This window comes from Scomber japonicus, chromosome 6 (assembly GCF_027409825.1).
Source record: "Scomber japonicus isolate fScoJap1 chromosome 6, fScoJap1.pri, whole genome shotgun sequence".
NCBI lineage: Eukaryota > Metazoa > Chordata > Actinopteri > Scombriformes > Scombridae > Scomber > Scomber japonicus.
Window position 1 is genome coordinate 7,171,401 of NC_070583.1, and position 21,541 is coordinate 7,192,941.

The window sequence follows — 21,541 nt, forward strand, 5'->3', positions numbered from 1 at the left end:
TGATACTACTATCTATACTACTAGCTAATATATTGTAGTTCAACGTTACCATTTCATGCCAAGCAGTAACTGGGCCACAATAAAAGACAAAAAAACAATTCTTGATTTAAACCAACTGTAGAAAAGAATGATTAAATGTGTTAAATTCTAGTATGATGATCTTTCCTTTTCAGTTTAAAATGTAATTCTGACTATCTGACAATTTGACTATTTTGACTATAATAAAAAGTTTTTCTCTTTTATAGTCGCATTTCAGATAATGTAAATAAAACAAAATTACAATTATAATACAAATGTTCATTAAATGGGGAAATTCAAAAGCACTAAGCTACATCTCATCGTAGTAAATGAGTTTAGTTTCCAATTCTCTAAACTGGGTGAAAGTAGCAAACATGCTAGCAAAAACATTAGCATTATGGCAAAGTCATTGCCTCTAATAATGCTAGGCCAAACTTAGAAAGAGTATTACTATTTTTGCCCTTACACTGGATACAATACATAAATATGTTTGATATATTTTTCTACTGTTTAGTAATGGAAAATGTACAGTATGAACATAAACATGAACAATGAACTGAGGGTGAATACATCATTTCCTTACTTTGATGGTGTAAAGAGTGTAGGGGTGCGAGCCGGTGCCACGGTGTTCCTTAGCTGTGATGGTGCCAGTGATGCGAAGGTTCTGGATGATGACCGGTCCATCAGGGCTGCTGAGAGGCTCAAAACTGAATGCTGCCATGGGGGAAGTGCTCTGCGATGGACTGACAATAGTCAGCTCATTGGGGTTCCCGAGCCCAGTCGGTTCCACACCCAGAGGAAGGTCTTTGGCTGGGTTTGCTGAAGGGGAACTACCCTCCCTCTCCATGTTTTGGAGGCTGCTGATACCAGGAGTCCCCTCTGCTGTCCCTTCCAATGAAGAGCCGCAGCCATTCAGATGCTCTGCTGGTTCTGAATTCACCAGGACTTTAGGGCAAGAGCCATCCACTGGAGTACTACAAATGTCCTCCAAGTCAATGCCGCTCTTGTTCTCAACAGATGAGGCACATTCCTTCTGTCTGTCATACAGGCTTTCCTCTTGGCCTATCATGACCAGGGAATCAGTGGAACTCTGTTTATAATCAGCCAATGGAGAATCCAGGTCAGAGTCGTTTTCCTGGTAAAATGGGTTTGACTTGCTTCCTCTCGTGTAATGCCTTAGAAAGGGTTGAGTAGGTTCTTCTTCTTCAATGTTCTGTGGACAGTCCACCTCTTCTGAGTCAATCACTTCATAGGCAGCAAGTTCTGGTGTGACCGTCTCTGCATCGTTAACTGTTTCAGTCTCCACTTTCGGTGAGGGGACTTCAGTATTCTTTTGACTCACACAGGAAGTCTCTTGTTGTGGAGGGATATCTGTTTGAGCAGGAGGAGGTGTCAGTGGTGGTGCTGAAGTCGGTGGCTCTGCTATGATTGTCTCCTGCAGTTTGCCGGACCTGCCGAATATTTCGATCATGAGAAGGTTTAACCAGTCAGGGTCGGACAGCTTATCAATGAGAGGGAGCATGACGTTACATGTGATGAGCTCCCCGACAACGAAGCGTCCGGTGCGGGTCTCTAAATGGGGCGATGGCACCAAAACATGCAGCAGCATATCCACCAGTGCTCTGGTGTAGTTGACTTCCTCTGCCTCGCTGGTCATGGCAGGATGAGGTGTGGTAGTCCTGGAATATGCCTTCCACAACTGCTCACTCTCACCGCTCCACTTCTGAGGCATCTGTTGCTCGGTCACCAGCTCCTTGGCTCTCAGGTAGTCCTGCAGGTGGCAGCCAAACAGGTTCAGGATCCTCTGGGTCAGCTCCTGCAGCCATGAAAAAAGTTACACACCCATAAAACACCATCAATGGTTTTCAAATTCTATATCTTAATCCACTTCTTTCACAATAACCTTTGTGAAAAGTCTCTTTCACCATTATTAGTGCAGTATACTGTATTCTGTCTTATATACTGTATAGTATTATAATCAAGGTTATCATCATACTTGAATGCAAAACATATTAAAATGCCATTCTCAACTAAATCTATTTGCTCACTAAGTCCATGATTATCTCCTGATAAATGTCAAGTTAAATGAGTGTATTTTTTCTAATTATTGTTAGCAGTCATAGCCAGTACTACATTTCCCATTAAAAAAGAGAAATCAAGGCTCAGCAGGTCATGTTGCAATATCCACTTTGGAGCTACAATATTCCCTAGAATGGAGAGTGTATTGCTACATTTATTGCCACTCATTAATAGTCTTTATGGCTTTATATATCTTGTAATTGCAGGAAAACAAATCTATTGTTTTATGATTATTTATGTCATAGATTGTCAAGTTGGAAGTGGGAGTTGGCATGCTGCATATAGCTCCTTGTTGCATAGGCATTTAAGCAAGGATCACAGGTGGAAACACGTTAACTGACGCCATGTAGTTTGCAGTACCCACTTTTGAGGAGAGGACTGTCCACAACTGAAAAGCAGGCATAATTTTAAAAAAAGGCCTGGTGTGATTTACAAGAGTCATTTTGTTTGACACTTATTGGCTTAATATTATATTTAAACCTGAACAACTTATATGGTGGACTTCACCAACAGAGGATGTAAATGTTTTGGAGTTGAGATCAGGAGCTTAATGAGCTCCTCCTTCACTTCACTTGCAGAATGCATGCATGAGACTAAAGTTTTCTCATGTGTATGACATTTAAGAAATCAGGTCACTGCGGAAGTTTGACCAGAACTTGGTTGCTTTAAGTGCGTGTGAACACAGTGAGGCTGAATACAAATGCCCTCACTTCACCACACTTGCAAACTTGTGAACTTTGTGGGCACGTTTCCAGAAAGTCTGAGAGTGCTGCAGTCCACAAGGGGCCTCAATCAAACTTTCAGATTTCCACTTTCAGACACTTCAGCTGCAGACTTTACCAGACATTGCTCGGAAAAATACTGATAATACTGCAGCAATAGGCTACAAAGTTACGATGTAAAACATACTAATTATTATCAATTCTTAAAAAAACTATCACAATAATATTAACAATAATAGGCTTTGTTATATATTTAGTTTTGATGACATACGCTTTTTTCATTTGTGTTGTATAAATTAACTGATGTATTGAGGTGCACATAGAATGTTTTGTTAATGATAACCTGCTTAACTAGAAGGTTAGTTTTGGCCATCTAGCTCATGTGAAGCTCCACTGTGAGGATTTCATGTTAATATAATATTAGCAGTGTTTAAAAGCTCATGTAAAGGGAAAGTCTCACTGAGCATTCATTCAGTAGACTGGCACATATCAAAACGGTTTCAGAAAAACGGTTTGAAATGAGTTCAAACCGAAATGAGTTATCTCCATGGAAACCATCTCAGAGCACCTTGTTATCCCCTTGTGGCCCAGCGCCCTTGTAGACTTAATGTGAGTCGAGACTGGATGATGGACATTTGGTTTCAGCCTTTATGTCTGCTTCAGTTTGGATTTACAGTACTTGTCACATGAACTCCTGACCCTCATGTCCTCTAAATCATCATAGTACCTTTCTGTCCAGCCGTCTTGCACGCATTTTAAGCTCCATGGCCATAAAGATCATGGCCTCTTGAACTTCCATTTCAAACGCACTCTCAGAGGACACCGTTGAGTACCAGGAGGAGACAAAGTCCCGTATGATTTTCCTCACTGTGTTGTGGATCTCTTGGTCCAAGTCATCCTCATCCTCCACAGTGGGTGGAACCTAGAATTTAACAAATGACATAAAAGGAGTGTAAGTGAAGTGATACTGGAGCTAAATGTGGGCCCCTGTTTCCCAAAAGCATTTTCAAGACAAAGATTATCTTAGCTGAGTAAACCAAATAAAACTGTTATTGTTACATGCTATAAACATGTCTACAAATAAAAAGTTAAACCTGCACTAGAGCTGTAAAGTAAAGTTATGTGTACTGTACCTCTTCCAGTGTGATAAACCTCTCCAGGTGAACCACACTGTTGGACTCCAGGACAGCCTGTGAGCCAAGCCAACCACCGAGCACCACCAGCAGGCTGGTGAACACACACAGCAGCCAGATGTTGACAAGCAGGTGAAACAGCACCAGCCATGCCAGTACCACACCAAATCCCAACAAGCTCCTCTGTCCCAGCACCTCAGCCATGGCGCTACAGGGGTTACCGTCTGGCTCGTCACCCTCCGGAAGAGATGTGGGGATCACACATGCCAGGGCAACATCACACCTTGAAAAGCAAACATTTAACACAGAATGACAAGCAGCATGAGTGTATGATCAACACGTATTAAACAGGAGAACTGAGTGGTCAGATTAGCTAGGTGGGACTGGCGCAAGCTGTCAGGCTCCTTTACTCACACTCTTTTTGTATGTATCCTCTCACTGCAATCACCCATCAAAAACAGTCAATTGTGGTCCAATATTTAATATTCAACTTAGACAAGTGTGATGCAGTAACTTGAAGCCCTCCAGTGCACTAACACTGAGAATGGACATCACAGTGAAGAAGGAGACATCTTGTTAAACTATTAAACTTCTAAGATCAATTTTATTTACATATTTATAGATTCTGGAGAAGTAGATGCCATTTTAAGGATTTGAATGTGGCAATTGTAGTTGTTGTTTTTTTACTATATCAACTGTTCCAAGCAGAGTATTTTTGTGTGTAGAGGGGGTCTTTAAGCTAAAAAATATATAAAGCAATATAAAACATAAACACAATATCATCTTAAGTAGTAAGGGCCTTGAAAAGCATATTCACTATTGTTAAAAACCCAGCAGAATGTGAGTCTGTGGTTGACCTCGCTGATAGTAAACACTTCATTTCATTATCATGGACACCATTTGCAAAGCGAAGACATATTAAAGCGTGCTGAGCTAACGTTGACGCTATTTTTCGGCTGTAAACGAGCCTTCCTGTTACTCTATCTTTGTTTATTTATCTGAATGTAAAGGCTTTCATAGCACGACCACACCTCGGTAATGACTAACGTTAACACCGTATACCGTTATCTGCTCTGAGGGAGAAACTGCGACACCAAAGCCCGTTCGGAAATTTGACAATTGACGGTTTATTTGTTGACACACAAGAATGTGATTTTAACATCTCCACCAGATACAACACATAAAACACTACATATTTTAGTCATTCGGACTGCAGTGCTTATTTTCAACACAATGCCTACTTTGTGGTTAAACGTGACTTCGACCGTCTCCACCCGTAACGGTTCATTAGTAACGGAGGAAAACTTAGCTTACAATCACGGGCGCGGTGCTGATAGAAGTCCAAATACTGACGACAGAACTGCTTATTGGTGTATCACAAGTATGCCGAAATTAAGAAAAGCCTCTAGAGATGTGTCCATATTTACCCAACTGTGTCCTGCGACTGTTATTCTTTGTCAAAAAAACAAATCAGCTTTAAATTGATCATTTTTTGGTGGGAGTTCCGTAGAGCTACACTAGTAGGACCCAGAAGCTCAACAATCAACAGCTGCGACGTTACAGTAGGCTTCACCTGCACAGTGTAACATACATAGGGGATCACTTTCACTATATATGTTTACCTACATCATTAGAATAGAAAAATATGTCACCTGCACCAGCTGTCATGGCACTCAGTGGGAGTTCTCGTGAGCTGTTGTTTACTTCCCGTATCGTGACGTATGTTCAAATGGCTCCTACGCACTCTTTTTTTTTTACAAAAAACAACTTTATTTACACAATGTTAAATTGTGACTGTGGTACTGATTTAATGAGACACAAATAAGCCAGAAATAGCCTACTTATTAACACTACAACTTTCACACTGTGAAGTGGGAGCTGGTGAAGTTTTGGGGAATTCCAGTTGAAGTTTCTGTCTGGTTACTCGGGAATTCCAACTTCCGAATACAAATGTCACGTACCATACGGTCATAGCAAAAAAGTCTGACCTTAAGTACCAGTCTCAAAAAAATTCAAAGAAGTGGTGACAGAAAGAACAAAGAGGGTCAACATTTAGCCTATATTTACAATAACTGAATTAACTGGATAACCCCCATGCCATTTTAATAAGAGACACCTTGCTGGAAACACATCCTGGGTAATAACCTTGTTTTTTCCAGTCTATACCAATAGACAGATAATTCCAAACAAATACAGAAGCAGGTGTACTATCAGTGCCTTTCTACTTTATTTCACATATTTATTTACATTTTTTTACTTTAAAAGTATTTACATACTTTTTATTGCTTCCCAACACGAACATGAACAATGGCTAGACACAAACACAACTGTCCTGACATAAAATATATTAGGCTAATTGATTAATTAATTAATTAATTAATTAAAAACCAAACAAAAAATACAATCACTCTCAAACAAAACAAATCCAGGACTTAAAAAAATCGACATGCACAAGGTTAACATTTTCAGAATCCCTCTCTCGTCTCTTCACTCTCACAGTTACCACCTCACACCCTTATGTAATCAGACATTTGTCACAATCAAAACATGACCAATTATCTACAGGAAAATCCATAGACAGCGCATCTCCAGTCAACCATCTAGTATGACACTCTATTATCAGTTTTTTAAGTTGTGAACAAACTCCCATAATAATTCTGGTTGAGTAGTGTGATGGATATCTCTGACTGCAGATGACAGCCGAATTTTAATTCTGGAAGAATAGCTCATACACACCCCTGGCTTTGGAAGCACAAGGATGGTGTCTGATGGAGAAAAAATGGAAATCAACATCTGTCTTCATATCACTTTAAAAATAGAGATAAAATAACTAATGTTTATAAGGATTCAGTAAGTGTTATTCATGGGATATGAGGTGCTCCACATGATAAGGTATTGAACAGCTTCTTAATGTGGATGGTCACTTAACATAAGAAGTCTTTCTAAATTTAATTTACCAGTTACATCAAAAACGGGGTGCACTAGTTGTTGTTTTTTAAAGAAACTGTAAAACTAATTATTTATTTATAGGCACATTTGACAATGTAATATGTTCTTACGAGATATAAACATTACGGAGTGAAAATGTTAAAGAAAAACAACGCTAGGAGTTTTTGGGCATTCCTTTATGGAGAGGTTAACTGGCATAAAAAATGGTTAACTGGGTATAATACTGTGTAGTTAGTAAAAAAGAAAGTTTCTTTTAGAAGTTTGTACTTGATATATCCAGCAAAACATGTGACATTTGGAATGGATATTGAATATTCTTGTTGAGAGAGGGGGTCATTCAATAACTGATTCATGAACTTAGTGTGCTTCATTAGCCGATGAGCTGGTGATACTCCTGATGACACTCTGGAGGCAGATACAATCAAACAAAACCTGCAGTTCGTCCAACATTCACTGGTGGAGTTATGCCAGGCTGCTACAGCTTAGCTTGGCTTCTTCACATTAAAGCCACTACATGTTGAATGTGATATTCCTGATTTGGCAACCCTCGTGGACAATGAGATGAATGGGCTGAAAGCTTCTCATAGACAGTACCAACCTTCACAGGAATTGTCTCATCGTTCTGTTAACAAAAACATGTCCCACCATAATCATTTTTTTCAAGATACCATAATCGCATGCAAATCCTATATATATGTAAATACTGTAAGTGGTTAAAAAGTCAGTGAAAGATTAGAGCAAAACAAAAATGCTATTAATTATTGCTTATAGAGTTACTCAATCTAAACAGTTTTGTGTCAGAATGTCATGTTACAGTAATATATGTTAAATGTATTTGGGTTCCACTAGTGCCCAAGTAGGCTCTTGTATTTATGATTTTGTCATTTTCATCTTCTCTTCTACTTGACCAACCCTTGTCCCAGAAACACACTGTAGTACATAGGAATTGTACCAAAATGTAGAATATATCAAATGCAGTATATCCTTTTAGATTTGTAAGTAGGGGCACAGGGAGGAGGAACTTGCTGATTCCCAGTCTGTCTTTCTGTTTTGGAATCCTTCATCTTATCTTCAGATGCAAATAGTCTAAAAGAAGTTATAACCAACGTTGTGCTAGATAGTAATGAGCTGTGTAAAATCAGATGTGAGATAATCAGGCAAATACCATATCAGTTTATTGTTCCACATAAGTGACTCAAATCCAGTAACTGCATAGTGTGCGGTCGGTGACTGTGTTGGAAAGCAGCCTCGGCCCTCGGCCAGCAGAAATACTTTCACTTTCCAGTAATAGTTGATTAAATGCATATTTAGTCTATCCAAAAAATGCTGGCCATACACTAAATAAATATCTAATTCAGATGATCATTGGAATGAATCTGATAAATTACCAGAATCCTCTTGTAACACAGAGCATGACTTTCTCTAATTAAGGGATTTGATATTCAGTTTGTTTCTGTGTTCTTGCACTCCTCCCCAGTCCACTTTTCTCTCCACACCTTCGCATTAGGTTCATGCCTTGTCCTCAGTGTTTTCCCCCAGTCTTCACATCTGTCCTGTATCAGTCTCATCAGAAAGCAAGTTTAGTGAAAACTCTGAGTTAGTTGACTCAGAGTTCAAGGAAACTCTGGTTTTTCAGTACTTACTCTGTGAAACTAACCTGCTCGCTGCCAGGTTTTCTTCAAAGACTGAAGGAGGTGTCAGACATGGTGTGTCCTTTTCTTAGAGCCAGTTAATATTGAAACACAAATACACTTATCTGAACAAGATTCTCAGCCCTCGTATGGGCCATGGTGAATCATGTTACAGTATCTACGTTCCATTGATGAGGGCTTGGTATATGAGGGCTTTACTCAGGGTTACCTTCACTCAGAGTTGATAGAACTGACTGTTATCACCTGTTCTGACACCCAAAATTCTGAGTGTGACAGCCCAGAGTTTGTTAAACTTGCTTCCTGAAACAGGCCCCAGCACTGCCCAGTCTACAGTGTCCTTGTAACAATCAATTCCCAGTCTACCCTTGTTTAGTCATCTGTCCTGTTGGCAAAGGATTCAGTCTTTGCTGTATCGGTTTCTATTTAAGTTTCATCAAGTCTTTGTTCTGCTCTGCGTTTTTTTGGTATGCACATCACAGGATTAAGGACATTTTTCTTCTGCAGCCTTGCTTTCGCTTCAGTCATGTTATGTCATTCACCTCAGTCATGCTAAACACTATAATAACAACATGTCCATATCAAGATAACAACAAATACAGGCAATAATAGCAGGTTGGGCAGCTAGCTAATTATATTGATATATACAGTGATCTTACTGATACCTTAATCTACATTTTTAAAAATTATGAAATAAACAATAGTATAATTGTATTAAGCAGAAATAGCTCATTCTGAAATAACCACGTTATATATCAGATGCACTGTAACACTTAATATTCCAAAAAGAGACATGAGACTTGACTCAGATTCTTGACCACAGATTTGAGGCTTGGCTTGGACTTGTATAAAATGATTTGTGAAGATCTCTGGCCCACACATACTAAACAATATTAAACTACAAAGTAACTTGTTCTTGGAGTAGTTTGTTAACCAAGTACTTATAATTATATTTTAACTTGAGTGGGTTATGGGAGTGATTGTTCTTTCACTTGAGTAAACATTCTACCCATTGCGATGTATTTTACCATCATACAGTAAGTAGGGCGGTATTCTTTTCTCAGTCAGAAAAATCTTCATGTGTTTTACATTTCTCACATTGATGGCATTGCACATCCTGACCTCTAAAACCACACACCAAACTGGCACACTGAGTGGCACACTGAAACCTGCAAAGCAACTGAATAACCGGTTTAGAAAAAACAACAACATCTAAGTATCAGAGAAAAAGAAACTATAATGCTTAGATGACAGAGAGAGATTTGAAGACTCCACATTCATACAGACAGATTCAGACAGATTCATGTCTTCATTCTGGCTCTCTTCAAAGCTCAAAAATGTGGCAGGTAGTTCCTCCAAAGCTCACTGCTTAACACTGTATGGGCACACAAACATGAACATAAAGAGTTACAAAAGGTGCTAACAAACAGAACTTTCAACTTAGTCCCAGGTGTTCAGTCTTTATGCAAAGCTAAAACCATTCAGCTTCATACTTTATACATAGACATGAGAGTTTATGCCAGATAGATCTATCTATCTACTAAGAAATATATATCTATCTACTAAGATAGCATCTATGGCATCTGGCTCACTCCAAAGCTCAAAAAAATGTGCCAGCTAGATGCTCCAAAGCTCGCTACTTAACATTGCATGAGCACACAAACATGAATGTAAAGAGTTACAAAGGTGCTAATACACACAACTTTCAGCTTTGGACAGTTATACGTTTTACACTGCAGTCACTTCCAGTCGTTATGCTAAGCTAAGCTAACCATCCAGCCCCATATTTTACACACAGATATGAGAAATATCAATTCTCGCACTTTACTCTGCAAAAAAAAAGAGATATATTTCACGAAATGTTAAAAATATTTCTTTAAACATTAAATAACTACAATGCACCACAATACATTATTACTTTAAAAAGCTAGTATACTGAACATATTGGCAAACAGTTTATTTACACATCCAACAAACACAGAACAACATTAGCAGTTGTGTTTGTGTTGAATTGGTCCAACACTCATCTTCTAACTCTAGTCTCTACCAACCTCTGAGGGAAATATCTGGCTCTTTAGCTGCTAAATGCTCCACTGTGTTCATTAGCGAGTCTGCCATTTGTGTGTTGTGCAGTGTTAATCAGAGCTTTTTGCTAAAAAAAAATGCCTTCGTTTTAGTTCAGTCCCACAGCTGTTACATATAGAGTCATTTAATAATAAGAGTACTATACAGGTGAGATAGTCATTCGCAAATTCCAATTTTTTTGGGTGGTTTATGCCTTTACAAGTAAAGGCGACAAAATACCAACATCTAGTTTCAGTGAGTTAACTTTAACAATATCCTGAACATTTTGTTGTGACAGTGATGGACCCATGTTAAGCTTCCCGGTGTCTGTGCATCAACTGAGTGTCAGCAGTGCAGTAGGTATGGGTACATGTGCGTGCGTGCGTGTGTGTGTGTGTGTGTGTGTGTGTGTGTGTGTGTGTGTCGTAGCAGTGAAAACTTGGAGGAGAGTTTAATTGATTTTCAGTCTTCTCTCAATAAAACAGCAGAACTGATTTAATAATGAATCTCTGACACAGTGCTGAGTGGATAGACTGATGTACTGGTTTTTGACATAGTAAAAGTGTGTGGGGAGGGTCCAAACTAATAGTTTTAAAAAGATAGCTCAGTATTATTTTTGACAGTGTGAGAAATAGCAGCGTGGCATGAGTGCTGATTGCGTGAGAGTTGACAGCTCTGATTAATAATACAAAAAAAAAACTGAATATAGCAGCTTTAACTTGAGGTCCATTTGGTAGTATATCTAGGATAAAGTAAATGATGAAGACAGTGAGATGCACCAAAAGTTACTACTTTCACAGTCAATAATTACCCTCATACTCTCCAAAAGTCAGCAAACTCAACTTTATGACTTACTAACAAATGTCTGACTGATTTCTTATAAAGTGTTCTTACAAATAACACCTCACATGTCTGACTTAACGCCCTAACGCTGCTAGTTCAGTGACCTCAGTGTTTTCCATACACTGACAAAAAAGTGAAATAAAACCTGCCCCTTGACTTCCAACAATGCTGTGTTCAGCTATACATAATCTATATATTGCTGTATAGTTGTTGTAACCTGTGACATTAAATCTTACCTAAGCTACAATAAATAGTCAGGTAAATGTGTCCCTCTTTGAGTCCTCGGCTGAAAAAGCATCCAAGCTGTTCAGGTCCGAATTGAGCTTTCAAACTAGTCAGAACTCCACTGGAAATACAGACATTTTCTACTCCTCAAAGCTTTCAACAGGTAAAAGTTTTCTTTAGTTCTTGGTCTTTACAGTTCCTTTATAACAGTTAATTTAAATTCTATATTTCCTCATGTACTTTCTCATGCAAAGTACATTAATCACTTCCATTTACCGTAATGGAGTTTGTCACATTCATATTTATTCTTTATCTTTGCACTAAATGTTACCTGATTTATATTGTTTGATGTACTGTTGTTGTGTTATAAGTGCCTTGTAGGGTATCCTTGAGTGCTTTGAAAGGCGCCTTTTAAATAAAAATAAAATGCGTTATTGTTCAGCATTTATTCAAGAAAATTACAAAGCAGCATCTCATTATGTAGGGAAAATGAAACTTGGCTTTTGTTTCCTCCTAGCTTTTGCTTTCATTTATACTGCACTGCCTATAAAAAGCTGCCCCCATGCTGTGGCACACAGAACGAGTCGGTTGAGTGGGATGGCTGTCTTTTAGCAACCTGGACTATACTTAATTACCGGTAGGTAGTAAAAAAATTATTTAAAAAAAAAAATTGGTTGTAGAAAAAATTAAGACTTGTAATTTATTGTGTATGTTAAATATACCATAATACAGCTTGAAGTTTGAACACAACTTTGAGACTTTGACAGACATTTTTGGATACCACTAAATGAGCACTGGTATTGAAATGAGTGAAGATGGAGGAAATGAGGTATGCTGATGACTAGTATAACCTCACTAATCTGATTTGTTCAGTGTGGTTGACTCTCGAGCCGGTGTGGGAAAATATTTCTGGAAGACCTGAGGAGCCACACAGTCCCTCATTAAATGACGTTGTGTGCAATTTCACACATACCACGCTTTCCAGGTTTTCTTGGCTGCTTTCGTATGGAGAGACTAAAAGTTTAGCCTTACCAGGGATTCAGTCATTTCTTCTCAGTCATGAATAGGCTTATGACAACTTACGAGACATTACCTTTGATAAAGGTGAGTGGGCTGCTGAAGGTCTAGTCTGAGCTGCCTCTTTCTCCTCTGATAGTAGATGATTATACATGGGCATCACTTAACTGAAATAATCTTGCTGTTTTTGTTTTTTTTTGTTTTTTTGTTTTTTTTCTTTTTTAAAGGACAGTTCAGTTATGAACTGAAAACTTTTATTTCCTAGGAATATGAAACTCATGACAATACAACCTGAACCCCAAAATATGTCTTTGTCTTTGCTAGGTTTCGTTTTCCTCTGACAGCATCAGTATCAATAGTGGAAAGAAGTCTAGACTGTGGAGTCCCATCCTTAAGATGATCCCTCACATGGCTCTGTGCAAATTCTGTAAGTATGAAATTGCTTTTACATAATGTTGTGTAACATCATCACTGCACTTACGAAAAAGTGAAGCATAGATAAAAATCTGCTTTGTTGAAGGCAGAAGTTCGGTGAACTCCTGTGAGGATGATTCAATTATTTGTCATAACACCACAGTTCTGCTTACACATGTACTTTTGTTCTGGTTAACACGGCAGAAAGGAAAATGGAAGTTGGTGGTTGCTTAGTGATCACTTGGGGTTTTTTCTGTTTTGGTGATAGTCTGCATTTGCCTCATGCTGCTTCAATCTGGTATTTCCTTCCTTCATCAGTTCCCCTGATACTTGTTGGGGTTGTGGTGTTTGCGGTGAGCGGGATAATTGGAGACCCTCTGTATGACTGCCTCCAAGACCCAGACTACGGGGATCTTCTCAACATTGTGGACAAAGGTCTTCCTGCTGCAAAGACACCCCGTCATGTAGCAATCATTGGTGGGGGCATCGCTGGACTGACCGCTGCAAAGTTTCTAGAAGATGCCGGCCATAAGGTAAAACCATTTACATCAACATGTTTTCTGAGTGGAACCTTATGCTGTGCATGTCAGAGTGAATTTCATAAGACTGATCATGTGTCCCTGTGAATGAAAAGGTGACCATAATAGAGGCCAGTAACCGCATTGGAGGACGTGTGGAGACCTTCAGGGACAGAAAAGAGGGCTGGTATGCAGAAATGGGAGCCATGAGGATCCCCAGCTTTCATAAGTGAGTACAGAAATGTCTGTTTTTGAGGGGGCATAATACGATTCATGTTCAGCAATGAGTGGACTCATCATGTTAGAGGCAGTTTGTTTGATCAAAAATGAATCTAAATAGGCTTTTGTTTGTATGTTTGTTTGTTTTACCAAATGATAGAAAGTAACAAAGTAATTAAGTACTCAATTTACAACTCATGTATCATATAGTAAATAGCTTTGAGGTACTTGTTGACTACCTCACTTAAGTATTTTCATCTTCTGCTATGTTATACTCCACACTTCACTAGATTTCAGAGTCAAAAGTACTTTTACTTTTTAGATTTATTTGACAACTGTGGCTAAGTATTTTCTAACAATACTCTAGCTATATATGTTAATAAACTAGCAGGTGTCTATTTTTACCATTTTAGGTGTTAATAACTTATTTATTGACCATCATGCCTCATAAGCAAGTGGCACCAAATGGTGTTTATATATTAGTACCAGCAATACAGTGATATTGTATACCTCTATAAAGTGCCCATCTGCATAATGAGCAGTAATCACAATTACAACAAACGGTCCTATTAAATATGAATATTGCTATACAGTTGAGCTCAGCTATAAAAATATCAGAAAGATGCTGTATTAACAGACAGGTCTGCAAGCATCATCTAATATTCATGAATTGCATTGGAGACAAGTTAGTGTCTTTCAGCTATTGTTTTGATTTAACTTTGGTGTTTTGGTTCACTCTCACACTCTCATCAATAATGTTTCCAGGATCAGCAGGCTGCTGCTTTTAGTGAAAAGGGTCTTTTTAAATCCACTGTTTACATATTGCCCAGCACCACAACTCAAGATAAATGCTGTTATAAATGCTATATTGATATTTAATATTAAGTATCTATTCCACAGAATTCTGCTTTCCATGGTCTCCAAATTACAGCTTTCCTTGAACCACTTCATCGAAGATGACATCAACACCTACTATTTGGTAAATGGAGTTCTGCACAAAACCTACGCTGTGGAAAACAACCCTGATGTGCTCAACTACACCTTGAATAACATAGAGAGAGGGAGATCAGCTGCTGACCTTTTCAATCTGGCTCTGTGGAAGGTTTGTATACATTTCACACATTAATGGAATTGTTATTATTTTTAGGGGCTTCATTTAAAGTATTGTACTCTGTGCACAGGTGAGGGATGACCTTAAGAAGATTGGCTGCCGCGCCATGTTGGATAAGTATGATTCCTACACAGTGAAGGTAATTATTGATTTATTTCAACATTAATGTCACACAGGTCATAGTTACATCAGAATGAAAAAATATCCCTACATGAGTAACATTTAACGTTTGTCTCTGTTGTCATTGACAGGAATATCTGGTGAAGGAGGGCAACCTGAGTCGAGGTGCCTTGCGGATGATTGGGGACATCCTGAATGAAAACAGCCTCTTCTACACATCACTGAGAGAGATGTTGTACATACAGTCAGACATCAATGACAACACTGAGTAATAAATATTTATTTTATTCAATTATATATCTGGCAACCCACAGTCTGTGCACATAACTTAGGTTTACTGGTGTTTCTCTACTGCTATTTTTCTTCTTCTTTTCTTCTAACAAATCATACATTAACGTAATTACTCAAAAGTAGTTGTAATCAGCTTCACTTTGACCAACAACTATTTAAAAAAACAATGAGTACCTATATTTTTAGTACTTTCAATAACATTTTGTATACAGGATAACTTGAACAGTATTTTTACATTTGATATTTTCACTTAAAACTGCATTAATAATCTTTGGCCACTTGGGGGCAGCAGAACATGGTGAAAAACACAATTAAGCAGAAACATTAAGCAGAAATTTAGCAAGACTAGCATATGTGTTTCTGGCCCTTCATGTTTCACTCTACTTTTAGCTGGCTTTATCTGGCTCAGGCTGCTAAAATTCTTCACTGTTCACCAACTAGTTGCTAATTTTGTCTATCTGGTGCTCGGCTGGTTGGTACAGTTTGAGGTTTTGGGGGGGATGTTTTGCTAAAAACAGCTGCCTGCCTTGTCTTGAAATTAGGTTGATTAGGGTAGTGAATCCAAACAGTAACGTTTTTTGCTGTAAAACCAAAATAGTTTTAAGGTGCTAACAGACCCAAGTGGATCTATGGGCTTGGTTGATAATTCTCTCTATCATTTGATCAGTTGGAATTATAAAAAATATAAATTAATGCAGCTTTCAGGCCGTATTGTGATTTATTGTGTTTTTTCCCCAGGTACTTTGAAATTACAGATGGCTTTGACCACCTCCCGAGGACTTTCTACCAGCTGTTAAACGCCACCATCCTTCTCAAGTCAAAGGTCAAACTCATCAACCAAACAGGCAACAGCAATGTAACCGTAACGTACCAGGACTGGCGTAATCCCGGCTCCCTGACCAACCTTACAGTGGACTATGCCCTGGTTACATCCACGGCCAAGGCGACCGTCTTCATTGACTTCCAGCCCCGTCTCTCTGGGGACAAGATGGAGGCCCTTCGCTCAGTCCATTACGCCAGCTCCACCAAGGTGGTACTCAGCTTCAAGGAGCGCTTCTGGGAGAAAGAGGGCATCAAGGGAGGGAAGAGTATCACAGACCGGCCCTCTCGCTTCATATACTACCCAAGCCACAGCTTCCCTGGAACAGACGCAGGGGCCCTCCTGGCATCGTACACCTGCTCCGACGACTCCACCCTCTTCCAAGGGATGAGCGACGACGAGCTGATGGCTGTGGTCCTGGAGGACTTGGTGAAGATCCACGGAGAGAAGATCAGGTCTCAGCATACAGGGGGAATGGTGAAGAAGTGGGGATTGGATCCTTACAGTCTGGGAGCCTTCGCCCTGTTTACACCCTACCAGGCTAACTACGCCAGAGAACTGTTCCAGAGTGAGGGACGGGTGCACTTTGCAGGAGAACACACAGCCATACCTCATGGGTGGATTGAAACTGCCATGAAATCTGCCATCAGGGCAGCTCGTAATATTAATAGCCTCACAGTTTGATTTTACATGAAGAGATTGTCTTTTACATATGTTTCTAGTTGTTTTCCGTTTTCGGGTTGACTATATATAGGTTTGGTTAACTGCTCTGATATGACAAATAATTTTTATATACATATTTATTGATCTAGGTACGAATGTATTGGTCAGCAGTACAAAGCTTGTCTGTTGGCAACCCATAAAATGATTCCACAAAGATTAGCATATATGCAAATTCAATTACTACCCCCATAGTCATGATTTGCAGGGGTATACTGTTACATGTTGTATGTGATGTGTGAGAGAGTAAACACTAAATACATCTATGACAATAGCAGTATTCCAGCAGTGAACTAAAAGTACTAGAAACAGGCCGAATGGAGTTCTTGATGCTACATAATACTCCTACACCTGTACTTGCCAAGTCATGTCTTTTATTTCTTTTTTTAAATGTCAATTTGTTTATATATCAGTTCAGTTTATTTTACACTAACAATGAACAAAAAAAATAAAATATTTGAATAAGAAAGCCCTTTCTCTAAAGTGTCATTTATGTGGAACTCAAAACTCTGGCAACATATCTAGTAAGAACAACTTTATTGTGAGACCAATGCATTTTAGCTTGTGTTCTTCGTCATTGCCAACACTGAACACATTATAAGGAACCTTTAAAAATAAAGTGAGTTCACATATGTTCGATATATGTATGATCATGTGGTTTCAGGCCAATAATATTCTTAAATTGGTATAGAAATAAGGGATGTGTCTGATGGATTGGATATGGGTGATACCCTATTTGCAGCAAATTTGCATCTATGGGGACATACCCTTGTTGATGGAGGTCTTTTCCAAAAATATTCTAAACAAAGCACTATACTCACTGAAAGTATCTTAAAAATCTGAAAGCTTAGATAGAAAAGCCTCTTTCACACATGGTGAATTACTGAGATAACCTTTTAGGCATACATGCAGCTACATTCAGAGACATTTTGCACCTTTTCACACATGCCGTGACAATGCCAAAATAGAGAACCAGTAATGCAAAACACTATAAAAGTATATACATTTGGCTACTTAAGCATAGGAACATTTAAGAACTTATTACACAATAAAAGCTATAGTATGTGACAGGTCCTTATTCAGACCTCCTGGAAATGAACTGAGATGAAAACACTTCTCTTTTTTGTCTAGACCATCTCTTTGGTTTTGGACTTAATCCCTTCTATGATTTTATAAAACAATAATAAAATACAATGTCCTGCAACAAGATTAGTTAGTCGATCATTAAGAGAACAAGTTATTTCACATATGTACCAGATTGTGGTGCCTAATGTTGGTGTTTAATATTAGTAGGGCTGGTTGAGTATAATAGTAGTTTATGCAGGTTCCACACTAAAAAAAAAAAGCCATGGAGAGGCTTCCATTAGAGATTTCTATAAATGAATAGTTTGATTCCATTATCACATAGTGACAGTAGAGAAAGATGACAGGAAATGAGTGCAGATGGTTTACCGGTGTGAATTATTTCACATGTCAAAATCAACCAGTGATTAACAGTCCTGTTTCTCTGTGGGTTTTTCTTCAGGTGCACTTGTTTCCTCCCATACATTTGTCTTCTGCTTAAATTGGACTGTTTAACACAAACACACAGTAGAGTTTGTAATGCTTGTCTTTCATTTTTCACAGGAATGTGCCAATTCAACTTTTTCCAGTTCTGATATTTAATGCCGATGTTTCCTTTTTCGGTTCAGGTTTTATTTTCAATGCCAAAATTTAACTCTTACTGTTCTGGTCTCACATAACTACTGGAGGAAATTATTTTGACTGATTTCAACAGCCTGGCAGTAGAGAAAATTAGCTCAAGTACATTCACTCAAGTACTTTAACTGTAAAGGAAGGATTCTGTCTGGACACATTTAATATGAACAAACTTTGAATAAACAGGTGCCTGAGCGCAGTATGTTGAAGTGGTGACCGTCTTCTACTGCTAGAGAAAGGACTTTCTTATTGAGGATTAAGTGTGGGTTTTTGCATAGGGCATAACTGGAAATGGAAAACAAGTCATAACTCTGTCACTATTTCAGGAGGAGCAACTTAAAAAGGGGATTTCCTTTCAGAGTTTTACAGTGAATGTACTAATGTTCCTCCTGTTTTCTGAAAACTGATGTCAGGTTGAGCTGGAGATAATGGGGTTGGACTGCTACAGTGTCACAAATTAAATTAAATCACAGGGACTATCAGATAATTAAGGGGGATCTTTGTTTTCCATACAGTCCCTAAGCTAATGCCAAAGTACTTCGCAGCAACATTCCCTTACAGATGTCTTGTAGAGGCTGAGATGAAAAAGAAGAAAATGTAATTATTGAACTCTAGTGGGGTTTTTGCGGTATTTCCATGTGTATTGAACATTATTACGTTTTGTTCTACTTTATTTGCACACAGTTATTCATTTATTTTTGTATATTTCAGTACTTGCATGGTAGATATTCGGCTGTCAACCAAATGGGCAATCTGAAGGGCCTTCAATGATGGAAAAAAATGTGGACTCGACAGAAATACAACGCAAGGCTTGACCCATTCTTTTGATGCTGAAAATGATGGTCCCTGTCTAAAACCTTGTATGTCCAAAACTAAATATGGCGTTACATGAGGAAATGTTCAATGTTATGTAATGCCTTGAAGAATGTTTTCTGTATTAATCATGTTTTTGTGAATATAGTTTTATAAGAAAACAATATGTATTGTCCCGAGCAACAAGGAAACCAGGGCAGCTGAGTGACTGCTCATAAGAAGTGTAGCCCCAAACAGAAGACCACGGTTCACCACCAACCACTTCATGTTTCTGACTGATTGATTTTACTTCATCTGTATAAGCTCTCCTTTATATACTTGCTCAACCTCATGATGTTTTCCACACGTATGACACTTCTCCACCAAAAAAGTGACAAGCAAACTTCTGTGTTAGTGTGTGAAGGATCACAGACAAGCTGCATTGGTGAACATGAGCGTACTATGCCAGTTTACTGATGTCCAACATGACTCAATTCAAACAAGTACTTCTCGCTGCCATTTGCAGCTACAACCGTAACAAGTTTCTGAAGCATTCTGAACTCTTTTTTTTTGGCCCCTGTAGGCCCCCTAACTCATGGGGCACAAGCCTAAATCATAAAGTCATAAAATCTTCTTCACATTTTGTTCCACAGACATTTTAGGAATACAAAACTTTTTTTTTATTCATCTCACAATAAAGTCCAGCTAGCATCCATAAGTCCATCATTAATGAGCACCCTTCTGCACCATCTGCGTGAAGCGGTTGGTGATGCTCAAGGTGGTGTCGATGAATCTCTCCACGCAGCTCACCAGGCACGTCTCTGTCCTGTAGTCCAGCTTAGAGCCAGGGCTGTCTACGCACTTGTCCCAGCAGACGTCGGTGAAAGTGTGCACCTGGAATGAAAAAAATAAAAAGCTGATGAACAGCTGACACACACATACAAACACACACCAACTAAGCGAGCATTTTATTAGGAACACCTGTGTAAATCTAATGCGATCCAACACAACAGCACTGCCATAAAATTTACTTTAAATGCAGTTCATACAATTTCAGCTTTTGTTAACATGGTCAGAAAGGTGATAATTCCACTTTGTTTATTAATGAGGTTGTAGTATCCAATGGCAACAGTAAGAGTACTATCACATCATGCCTGTTTGATTTGGTATAATTTAACTTGTTTTTTTGGCCAGTAAGACTGACGTAAGGCTCTATGGAATCCATTATAGTCTTATTATCCTGTTCCATGCTGTGGTTATGAAATAAGTCTTTCTTGTTCTATACTGTACAAACATCTTGAACACCTCTCTGTCCTGTGAGATGGTTAAATCCTCTGCTTCTTCCATTTCTTTTCCTCCATTAAATGCTTTTTAAAGGAGTATCTTTTCTTTATTCACATACAGGGTGTAATTGAGCAGGATGTTGTATTGCTGTACATACTGCAAACCCCCCCGGCCAATATGAGATATGTGATATTGGGCTATACAACACACACTGACTTGACTAATGGACTACCACCTTGTTGTAAGTTGTAGTTGTAGATTATAGTGCTAATGTGAGCATCTTCCTCAACAGGTCAACAGGACTCTTTACTTCATTTCAAAGCAAAGTAGCATTCGTAAGGCTAGATGTTAAGCTATCGGGAAAGTAAGACACTATGAAAAGGAGTAGGGTGGCCTTGCAGCACAGAACACCGGTTCATATGTAGGCATGTGGCCTGCTGAGGTTGCTGAGATACCGGTTGACATACAGACCTGAGCCTGGAACTGTGCTTTCTGCTGCTCTATGGCGATCATACGCTGCAGCTCCGTCGCTTCCGCTTTCTCCGACGCGTTCAAGCTGTCAAAATTGTCCATTGTGTTATAATACGTTTACAGAATGAGCTCTGGAGTCACGGTGAAGCCGCCGAGAAGAGGTGACCTTCGGTTCCGCTGAGAGTTCACTGACGCTGCGGCGTGTTGAAACTCCGCTGATGTACAAATCATTGAACGCAGCACGCACACAGGAGACTCTGCGTCGCATGATGTGTAAATCAGCGTGCTGCCGTGACGTAGGACGTGATGCACGCAAAGATATTTCATATCTAACGGCCACTTAATGAGAGTTGACTCAAAGGCAATACCACAGTATATTATATG

At 38.9% G+C, this 21,541-nt stretch overlaps 3 protein-coding genes across 3 annotated transcripts in view; 1 reads left to right on the forward strand and 2 right to left on the reverse strand.

Moving 5' to 3' along the window:
• Window positions 1–5,629, reverse strand: part of LOC128360521 (sorting nexin-19-like) — a 40,156-nt gene extending 34,527 nt beyond the window's left edge. Inside the window, exons 1-4 of the mRNA XM_053320962.1 lie at window positions 5,605–5,629; window positions 3,953–4,235; window positions 3,547–3,741; window positions 602–1,834 (exon numbers count right to left, since the gene is read on the reverse strand). Of these exons, the coding sequence (XP_053176937.1) occupies window positions 602–1,834; window positions 3,547–3,741; window positions 3,953–4,156 (1,632 nt within the window). The 5' untranslated portion in view covers window positions 4,157–4,235; window positions 5,605–5,629. The remainder of the gene's footprint in view (window positions 1–601; window positions 1,835–3,546; window positions 3,742–3,952; window positions 4,236–5,604) is intronic.
• Window positions 5,630–13,080: 7,451 nt separating this feature from the next.
• On the forward strand, window positions 13,081–16,876 carry il4i1 (interleukin 4 induced 1). Its single transcript, XM_053321008.1, has 7 exons — window positions 13,081–13,126; window positions 13,432–13,646; window positions 13,748–13,860; window positions 14,751–14,952; window positions 15,032–15,100; window positions 15,213–15,349; window positions 16,111–16,876. The coding sequence occupies exons 1-7, from the start codon at window positions 13,096–13,098 to the stop codon at window positions 16,874–16,876; spliced, it is 1,533 nt and encodes a 510-aa protein (XP_053176983.1). The 5' UTR covers window positions 13,081–13,095.
• Window positions 16,877–19,820: 2,944 nt separating this feature from the next.
• Window positions 19,821–21,338, reverse strand: timm8b (translocase of inner mitochondrial membrane 8 homolog B (yeast)). Its single transcript, XM_053320955.1, has 2 exons — window positions 21,158–21,338; window positions 19,821–20,296 (listed from the first exon to the last, which is right to left on the reverse strand). The coding sequence occupies exons 1-2, from the start codon at window positions 21,257–21,259 to the stop codon at window positions 20,129–20,131; spliced, it is 270 nt and encodes an 89-aa protein (XP_053176930.1). The 5' UTR covers window positions 21,260–21,338; the 3' UTR covers window positions 19,821–20,128.
• Window positions 21,339–21,541: the final 203 nt, after the last annotated feature.